The 10643-nt window shown below is 51.5% G+C and overlaps 1 protein-coding gene across 2 annotated transcripts in view; it reads left to right on the top strand.

Moving 5' to 3' along the window:
• Positions 1–1463: 1463 nt before the first annotated feature.
• Positions 1464–10643, top strand: part of LOC105276358 (serine/threonine-protein kinase MARK2) — a 103351-nt gene continuing 94171 nt past the window's right edge. The window contains exons 1-2 of one of the 2 annotated variants that reach the window (XM_026971786.1): positions 1464–1612; positions 8327–9980. In XM_026971786.1, the coding sequence (XP_026827587.1) occupies positions 9567–9980 (414 nt within the window). In that variant the 5' untranslated portion in view covers positions 1464–1612; positions 8327–9566. The remainder of the gene's footprint in view (positions 1613–8326; positions 9981–10643) is intronic. The other variant, XM_026971787.1, reaches the window with a different exon arrangement.

Below are 10643 nucleotides of genomic sequence, written 5' to 3'. Positions count from 1 at the left end.
TATGCGAGCGCGCCTACGCGTGCCGCCTTACCACTCTCCGGCCAGGTGAGAAGCGGAAACAAAGACGTGTTTCTATAAGCTTGATGAAATAATGTTCGCAGCAAGAGACAAGCTGAAAATCTCATTGAATTCTGAATTAATGATCTGCAGTCCGATTTATTCGCAAGCTCACACCGGAGCGTGGTTCTCGTGCGCGTTTGATAATTACGAGCATCGCATAATCGTCAGATAAAGCAGCGAGGAGCCGCTTCTGCTCTATTTGCCTGCAAGTTGCGCAAACGGCGGCAGATTATTGGAATTTTATTGCTACGCTATACGCGCCCGTACGCCTCGCGGCCTATATACTCCGCGAGCGGACGTGGTCGAGCGATTTCAGAAATCGCGGCTCCGAGGGTCTCCCGGGGAAGAGTCGGCGGGTTATCTGGAACGCATGACGCGCCGTGTGATGGATCGCCGCCGCATTAATTGACCGCGGAACGCAGCAGCCCGCGAGGGAGCTCGCGAAAATTACGTAGATATCTTCGCGATCCCCGTTACTCGCTGACACGTCCCCGTCAGATGCGACTTGTCCCGCAAAGTGTTACAGCGGCATCCCCGTTACGCGAATAATACACGCGAATATACGTAAGCAGCGCACGTACGTGCGCGCAATTGTCTCTCTGAGATTTCTCGTGCATTTTCCGAGCCGCGGAGTTTGTAGGCGAATCAATTATAACTGCGCGCTGTTTAACCCGCGAGAAACGCCGGGTTAAATCCCGGTTCTCACAAGAACAAGCGCCATGGGAGCTTTCCCGGCCTACTTGATCGCGCGAAAAATTGCGAATTGCGTGTCACGTAAACCGCAGATAACGGTGGGTACTAATATCGGTACTGGAAATCGATTGAGCGATGACGAAACGGATGAATAAACAGATTACAAGCACGCGTGATTAACAAGCATCCAAGCAAAATTATATAAAAGATTGATCAAACAAGCGCGCGAGTTCTCTCTCCCGCTTTTCTTTCGTCTTTGCAAAACTGCCTCGACCGTGGCTGCCGTCCAACGAAAACTCGACGGAAAATGGTGAAAGAAGAACTTCGGTAAATCAGCACCAAAATATTTTCATCCTCTTTCCCACCCACAAAGAAGAATATCGTATTCGTGTGGTGTCGGGTACTCCGTCCAGATTACGCAGGTCTCAATTCTGGCGAACGATTCCGCGAGGGAGGCCGGATCGAGAGGAGGCTGTCGCGGCCACGTGTGTGTGTGTGTGTGTATACGTGTATGCCGCGCATATATTCGCATGTACTCACACGTGCATACACACACGAGGCGGCAAGAAGCGGGCGGACGGACGGACGGACGGACGGGCGGGCGGGAGCCCGGGCGCGTATCGCGCTCGCTGGTAAGATCCAGTAACGAAGAGAGCTCGCGTGTCCCCGCTCGGCGCTCGGCGCGCTCAGTTAGCACGAGACTCGCGATCGGGCAGCACGGAGCCACGAGAGTGTACGAGCGAGCCGGTGTGCACTGCCACGACGACGACGACGACGACGACGACGACGACGGGCTCTTCATCGTCCCTTCATCCGGCTCTCGACCTCGTGAGCGTGCGTTTCGAGAGGGACAGCCGCGGTACGGTTGCATTGACGTCGATTGACGACGCCGACGGCGATGACGGAGTGAAAACACGCGTGGAGGAACGGCTCCGCAAGGCCGTAGCTCTTCTCGTTGATCGTGCTTCTTTCCTCGTGTTTCTTCGTTCACTGCTGCTCGCGATCGTGTACTATCAGGTGTCCGCTATGTGCGACACTGTGAATGGACATTGTGCCGCTATCAAATGCCGCGAGGACACCGGGATATGACTCCTACCTCGTTCACGACGTTCACGCTTGCAGGGCTGTCGATCGGACTGATCGAAATGTCAAGGATGCGACTTTGTTATTTCAGAGTGTGTGGCTCACCTCGCGGCGAGCCTCCTTCGCCTGTCCGTAGAGTTATTTCCGGCCGATCAAAAATTGTTCTTCTCCCGCGTTCCCTCGCGTGACTTTGGCACGACAACGCGGTTACGCGCTCGCGATTCCGGATGCACCCAGAACCACCCCCAGGACCAGAAGGTCGTGAGGTGTCTTCCCGCGAGAGCGAGAACGAAGGAGAGCCAGCCTGAGAATTTTCACGAAGCCAGTGCACGTTTCCGAGAGCACCGCGATTTTTCTCTTCGGCTTCGATCAGCAATATTTGGTCGCGCCCACGATAAGGCGGTTGTTTGTCGCTCGCGTGTGTGTATGCAACTCCCGGTAATCCGCGTCGTTGCGTATCTTGTTTTTCGATAGTCGATTGGTGCCGAGGGGTGGACGATGATGTTGATTTCGCGCTGGAAATTTACGCTAGTGACGCGCATCCCGAGATGACGTTGCCGTGGGACCGGCACGTGCCTGCCCCGGCCGTATTATTCCGCTGATATTAATACCGGCGATGTAAACATTGCCTCGACAATTGGCAAGCTCCGGCCTTCTCTCGCCATCGTGACGAAAATCGAGGATTTGTTAAACAACGAGAGTGAGAGAGAGAGAGAGAGAGCGCTTGACGTTCAGTCTCGCTGATGAATAATCGCATTCGTCGAATGAGTCTCATTCATCGAATAAATATACGCTTGCTTCCTTGTAGCTGAGGAAAGCTATGGAACGTTGCGTTTGATCCACCAATAAACCACTAGCTATCGGTATTGTGCAACCGGATGTGCGGCGAACGTGTTGCACAATAATTTACTCAAATTTCACTCACCTTGCATAAAAAAATCTGCAAAACGAATCCTTCAAAAGGTTCGAAAACATCAAAACTATTACTTGCTCGCTCGTCCAAGACCATCGTCAATTGACCAGCTTCTATGCATTACAGTATCGATCCATTCTCGCGCTCGGTGTGCGGGTGCTGTCTCGACTACAAAAACCGGACAGCTCGTTTCTTCTTTCGCGACCGGTTTTGCCAATTCCCGCGTTCCATCTGGTCTTCCTCAACTTTGTCGATTTCAGCCAAGTACAGGGCGCTCGCGATACAGCCTCCGAGTCCTGAAGGCGACGTGACGCGGATAAACGATGCTCCGGGCGATGCTATGCTTCTTAATTCGCGCCTCGTGGGTGCAACAGGTCTATCCGGGGAAAATGGACGCTGGGGAGATCACTGAGACGTGTGCTCGCACACCGGATAACCGACCACGGGGGATCCAGTGATCCTCTTTCGATCGAGGAACGGTCTCGCTTCACCGTGCAGGCTGGTTTCATTAAGCCGATCGGTTGTTCATCAGCGCAGCCTTTCGTCGTGAACGTCTCGTCACGACGAGCTGCTCGCAATTATGCCGTAACATTTGATCCCCCTTGCGCCATCAGGTTGGTCTAAGATTACGGTTTCCTCCGGGGAGTGCGTCGCGTTAACTCGTTTGTGACATCAACGTCGTTAATGACATTAGGAAGTCGCACGTCACGCGGGATCCGTTGGATCCGCTTCGCGAGTCCTCGACAATGGAAAGGCGAAGCGCGATGATCTTGCGGTCAGCTCCGTCCGAAAAGGTCCGCGACCGCATTTCTCTGGTGAAAAGTGTACGTCGCGAGGATACGGTACCGTTTGTTAACTCGTATGTGAGAGGCTTCTTTCACTTCGCTCGAAGCTGGCGCGAACAACTGCAGCTGGAACAGTTGAATGCACGTTATTATATGCAAAAGTTAATTATTGAGTAGGAGAATACGTGAGGTAGTTGTAATTTCGTTCATTTTTGTTGCTCAGTCTGTCAAGAATTTGGTTAATCATGACACTATTGGAGAGAGGAAGGTAAAAGTAGGTAAATTACGGTAAACAACTACGGTAGAAAACAAGTATAAAAGTCTCGTGACAGTTTGTGTGCTGATGCAGTCACAATGACAACACCGTGTCAACTTGCTTGCATGCTCCGATGTATGACTGTCGACTGATCGATCTCGATACGATGTTGCATACACATACGCATATATCATGCTCGACAAAATCTTCTACACAAGCGTACAAGACCCCGACAAGCGGTGGGTGGTGACGGTGTGGTGTTTCGCGGTCAGCTCAACACGCCCATTGCGTCAGACGCGAGTCTCTATGGCGAACGCGATTCGATCGAGCAGAAACGCACACAAGACGGTGTAATCAGTTTTTAACAGCGACGCATACATTTTGCGAGAGTCTCCAACGTTCCGTCTAAATCTTCGCATCCAATCCTGGCAAAATTCAAAAGACACAATTTTCAAATTACAGGTAGCACTCTACAAGCTAGAAAGTAGAAAGGCTACATAAAGAATCCCGAATATCGAGTCCGAACGCATGACGAAACGCGCCTCCAAGAAACCACCTTTCCGCCGTTTACACTTTTTCCGCGTTTATCTGCGCAATGCAGCCGACCCTCCGCTCGGCTGATGATCGCAAAGGCTCGTACTCTTTCTTCCGTGCTGGCTGTGCGAACAAGCGATACCATGGAATTCGCCTCGCCTTGCCCACTAGGCCGCGGCTCTCGACGTAGGCAGGGAAAGAGAGTGCATCGTACAACGGAGATATGCACTACCGAGCTCAAGGAGACCTGCTCGCACACGCATGCACGCACGCGCGTTCATGCACGTAAAGATACGCACGCCGACATCGCCACTGTCCTCTGCGACGTCGCGTCGCCTGGAACATCCACGAGGACGCGTTGCAATTTCTCTCAGCGGCGAGAAACCGCCTGCCTCCCCCCCTTGAACGCCGAGCCGCATCGAGCGCATACGAACAAAGTGAATTTTCGATTCGCCATGCGTCCATCGCACCCGTCCACTCGCCCGCTGCAACTCTGCTTCTCTCTCTCTTGTCGATTTTGCATATCGTTCCATTAATCCGCGATCCCAAGGTGAAGCGAGACTTTTAAATCGCCAGACGTGACGCCGCGGTATTTTTAGCTCCGTTTTTTGAACTGCAGACGGCGTATCAGACATTGACCAGTTTGATAGATGTGTCAGTTAAACTTTAGTAGTCGTCTTGTTGGTCATCGGTAGTTTCCTCTCGCAGGATCATCATCTTCTAATAATATCTACTCCGCTCGCGCGATTACCTGAAACAAGTTTAAAAAAAGACTTACCTTTCTCACGTGGCGGTTTATTACCGAAGGTCAGCAGTTGGACGTATCGTTTCTCACCGATTAGATCGATAAAGGGGAACGGCAAAACTCCAGCCACGCCGTTAATTTATCGGATACGGAGCACGGAACGAATCGCGTGTCGCACTCTCGCCGTCAGCAGGGGGACTCCTGGAGAACGAACCCGTCCTGCGCTCGCGTTTACATGGAAATTATCAGTTTTGTTGTGTCTCCATCCTAGCGATGATTCACGCCGCGCGCGGCCAGGAATGTCGACCTCTCACGACTGCGCTCGAAGGAGAAACCGGCCGCTGCTCGTTATTCGTGACACGACCGGATATCCGCCGCAATATTATCGGCGGATATGGGGTGCTCTCTTATCTATCCCTAAACGCGCATCGAATCCAACACACGCACGTAACATCTCTTACACGTCACGTTCGTCATCGCCGCCGTGATCGTCATCAAAGCGGTGTGACCGTGGAACCGCGCGACAAAACTCAAAACTTTCGAGTCAAAAGGGTGTTGCGTAAATGTCATTTCGCAAATTTGACTCGCGAGCTCGCGCATTAAGCGTAGTTTTGCACTTGAGATCTTGAGGGCCCGGCCGATTGCAGGTGATCAGTTTAATTGGATTGGATTTAATGGGATATCGAGCTGCTCTCCTCCTTCTCTCCCTCCTCGAGATAATGACCGTCGAGGACTCGAGCGAATTGACGTTATTGAAAAGCCGCCCTCTTCTCCAGTCCTCTCCCTCGGCGCAGTTAGTTCTTCGCAGGTCACGCTAGCTTACATAATTTTCGATTAGACGGCTTAATGTCCGTACGTCTGATGGAAGAGCAAGATCGATGATTGCCGGCTCGTTTTAAGGATATTGCGAGCACGGCGAATTCGCAAATGAATCTTAGTCTCCTCGCGACTCTCTTGAGCTTCGCTCGCATCGACGCGACTTCGTGTTGCGACCACTCTCTTAACGCGTCAGTGATATCGCCAGGATATCGTTGTGTCTATTAAACTATTTCGATGACAGTAATCTCTGCTGCGTAATCACGTTAGTGCGGTGCGTATAGCTCCACGCTGCGTATCGAGAACATGACAGGACTCGCAGATGGCGAGTGCGCAGCCTTCGGGCGTTCGCGTGCGTGCGTGGAAATAGTAATAAGATCGCGCATTTCTGATTAAATCCAATGTAACGCTGCACGCCTGCAACACCGCGCGGAAAATCATCGCGTCATTAACGCATGTCGTGCGTCGGGAGTGCTCGAGTTCGATGAGTAACGCGTGTCAATCACGGCAAGCAAGCAAGAAGCCAGCAAGCCTGAGGCGCATAAAGATCCTGGACATTCTCATGCGGAGTGCACCTCGTTTCGCGATAATCCGCTCGTGCAATAGTAATCAACTGGTTCTCCATTCGTTTCGGACTTTCCACGCGATTGTCCGCGCTAACAAAGCGCGCGCGGCAAAGCTCAACAGCGAAAATTATGCGATCCCCATTAATCGTATTACACTTTCCGCTTTGGCGACCAAGACAGCTCTCGCCGCGGCTAAACTCGCTGGAAAACTCTAATTAGGACAGGTGCTGAAAGTGGGTTTCGGATCCAGCGTGCGTGTTGCGAGTTTCCCTTCGCATGCCGCGCAGAAGTAACGCGACGTTATCACGCCCACGTACGGGGCGGAGTGTATTAATTATTCCGATTATGAGAGTTGCTCGCGCTCGCTGCGGCTTCTCCAGTTCTCGCCGCGCTCGTTACGTTACGTTGATCTCGCGGCGGCCTAGCGTCATCATTGATTTCTATCTCATCGGGTGATGTCATCGCGCGTACGGTCATTTAGCTGGAAGCATGAGTCCGTGCGAATTTAATTAACATTTTTGCGTTACTCGCGGCGACTCGCACCTCCGAACATTCCATGGAAATTGACGCGACGGACAAGGTGTTGTCGCGACTGAACTTCCGCCACGCACGGAAGTCTATTTCACGGATGAATATTTCACGACACGCCAAAGACGGTGACGCCGTCGAATTCCGAAATACAGACGGCGGCACCGGTAATGCGACCCACCGTGACTTCCCGGGAAGGTTCATCGGCGGGTGCAGTGACCTCCAGCTAATTGCATCCGCGTCGTAATATCTCGTCTATTTTCTACGCGAGGAATCTTTAAGTCCCGGCGGCGTTAGGGCTGGGATCGATGAACGTAAACGAGCGTGCCTAGGTGCGCTCGCGGCTCGTATTTTCGGCTCCCCGCGGCGAGATCGCAGTGGATCAGCACTTTTTCTCAATCTCCCTTGAGCACCGAGTCGTTTGCTTTTCATCCGTAGGGAACCGCTGAATCTGCGTTATCTGCAAACAAAGAATTCCTCGTGAAACTTTAATTTTCCGCGTACGTGTAATTTTTTCAGATTCATTCGTGCGTGAGATTTAGATTCTAAATTCTTAATTTTGTAATGTAGCGTTATTCCAAGTTACTTTTAATAATGGACTATCGTACCTTTCTTAATCAATTACACTCCGGGTCGAATGAGGTCACAGTTTGCAGTCGCAGCAAGGCACAAGTTGGATCCATTTTCTCGCGTTTCAGCGCAATTGCAACGTGGCTCTCATCGTAAGAAATAAGAATACTTTAGATAATATTCAATTAGGCTGCTGAAACTAATTATCCCTCGGCGGTCGTGGAAACGATCATCTACTGATTTCGTTCTGGGAATCCTCCTAATTGGCCCTTGACATGAATTTCGCGCAACGCTGCTGCGACTCGCAGTATTCGCGTATTTGAGAGATATCGCGATAAAGCCTCGCACTCTTCCACCTGCCGAGGACGACAACCTCGTCAGGCAACACCTGCGTCGCAGCCCGTCGCTCGCGTTAGAACCCAAACCACCGTGCGGATCCCGAAATCGCGTAAAACAAGCAGCGTGACGGCCGCAGAAGCCGCATCAATGGAGAAGCGCCGGCTGTAAATCCAATTAATGACCGGCAAGGCGTGATTGAAGGAGGAAGCCGCGTAACGTTCCGCCGTCGTGCCGCAATCGTCGTCGTCGTCGTCGTCGTCGTCGCGGCCGCCGTGATCGTAACCACGTCATTATCGCCGATCGGAGAATTTTTTCCCTCCCCGTTTGCGTTACGACATTCGTAATTCCGCGCGATCGATCCGCGCGAATGTCGCATCGCAAATGTCGCAGTCGTCAAAGCGGCGCGGCGGCCTCCTGAGAGTCTCCTCTGTTCCGCAGATCGTGTAGTGTGAAGATCAAGAAAAGTGATCGGTTGAACGCCTACGAAAACCGTTGAAAACTCCACGAGAGACACTGTCGGGTGGTCGTCAGTGAATTGTAAACCGATTCCGTGGGTGTCGTAACAACGCGCGCGAAGACAACCGCGAGTTGCTCGCGAAGCTCGGCGAGCAGCGATCTCGCGTCTTCGCGTCATCGTTAAATTGTTCGTAAGAAGAGTGAAGGATTGTGTTATCAGAAAGAGTGACTTGAATCTAGTGGGTCGAGAAAAATCCGAGAAAAATCCGAGAAAAATCTGAGATTTTTTGACGAGTCATCGTACCGGGAAATGGTCAAAGGTTAATAAATCGATATTAATCAACCGTTCCAACGATTGTCCAGCAATTGTGCAACGCACGTGGAAGCGTGTACGGTTCCGCTCCGCTTTCTCCCGCTGAATGGGCAGATTTCCGCGCGATCACGCGCGCTTTGTGCAAGTGGATCGAATTGTCGACGCGTTACCCAGCTGTGCTCGACATCCTGTCGCTCAGGAAGCAGCAGACAACGAGATTGCGTGGTAGGTGTTTCACCGGAGGAGCCGGAGAGCCGCGAGGAGTGGGTGAAAGGAACCGGCTTTCTCTCAGAAGACGCGGAAGACGTCTGCAGCTTCGGGTTCGGAAACGGATTCTGATTCACGCTTCCCTCGTAAACTTCTGAGAAGGCATCCAAAGACTGCCGCCTTGCGAAGGCAGCCTGGGAGTGGCGGAACGAAGGCACTAGAAAACGTTAATAAAACAGGAAACGTTACTATTCGCTGAGACTGTTACGAGAATAGAGTCAGAGGAGAGTACTTCCTCTTCGAGAGAAGAGCAAGTATCTTCGAGCGAGCGTGCGGACGACATCGAATAGAGAATATTTTTACAATGAAATATTCTTCTATATAAAATAGTAGAAATACATATTATTCAAGATACAATACAATCTTTTCTGAATTGTCGCACACGTTGAAAGAGAAACATCTTTGTTGAAGAAAACAGGATTACATACCTCATCGACGAGACGTACACATATCGCGCCCTGGAACCGGAATCCCGATACACGGGTATCGAGCGGCGAAGCCTGTTCGCGACGAGGACGTTCCACTTCCCGGCAGAGGGAAATACTCCGGTCGATCAGAAGAGAAGTCAGGGCGGCAATCATCATCGTTCGGCGGCCGTACGGCTAGAAATCCGGCAGAATTGCTCCGCACGTGGACGACACGATGTACGTGATGGAGTCGGGTGGCCACAAAGTGGCACCCGCGCCGACGTCGACGCGGCTGAAGAAGGTAGTGGACTACAACAAGTCGATGAGCCACCACCATCACCAGCACCATCAGCATCATCATCACCATCATGAGAGTGAACGCGGGGGTGGCGGGGGCGGCGGGACGCACATCGCCGCGACGGTGAAGAACACGGTGCGTCGGTTGCTGCGTCGCACCAAGAGCCATCGGGACGCACCCTCGACGAACGCCTCGACGATGACATCCACTGTCGCCAATGGTGGTCACGCCGTGGTGATGCCCGCTCGTGCACGCCATGACGTTACCACGCGAAACGACAATTGCAACGTGCCGCCCCCTTCAGATGTACCCTTCGTGGGACGTTATTCCAGGGCTCGTGTGAGGCTTCAGGTAAGAGAAGGGTCTTTTCTTGAGAAAGGACCGTTTAAGCGAGCGTTTCTCTCAGAAACTCTTCTTCGGTTACCTCGTAGATTCTTTTATGGGGGATATCTAAAGTGCAGTTGTGTGGAAACAGATATTGAAAGGAATACCTTCGAGGATTATTGAAAGGAAACTTTTAGAGGAAAGCATAGGTATAAAAAGATAAACTATAAAAATTAAGTACATTATGTAACTTTTTATACAGATATATTTTATACATAATGTACTCAATTTTGCTCCGTTATGCTGAAATTTTCAAAATCTACACTAAATATTTATGAGAAATTTGTTATTTTATATCGCGCAATGTAGCAACGAATGTGTGCACACGTATTTCTCTTCGCTGCGGCCTTTCTCGCGAAATTGAGACGCACGTGGCTCGCTGAAACCAGTTTGCCATCTGCGCCGTAATAGCAACGTGAAAGAGGCTCGCACGAGCGAAGAAGTTTGGCAAAAGTGGCGATGATATCGGTCGTTTATTTGTGGCAGGTGCGCGGAACGCGCCGCGTGAGGAGTCTTGCAAACCTCTGCACGCGTTGCGTCAAGCGTAATCGACCACTGAGCCCGATAATTAAAAACGACCAATTTGATTGATGATGCTTACTTCCGAGCACCCGTTCCCATACGACATTG

Source organism: Ooceraea biroi, chromosome 8 (assembly GCF_003672135.1).
Source record: "Ooceraea biroi isolate clonal line C1 chromosome 8, Obir_v5.4, whole genome shotgun sequence".
NCBI classification, from domain to species: Eukaryota; Metazoa; Arthropoda; class Insecta; order Hymenoptera; family Formicidae; genus Ooceraea; species Ooceraea biroi.
The sequence above is the reverse complement of the archived record's forward strand: the minus strand, read 5'-3'. Positions and strand labels throughout refer to the sequence as shown.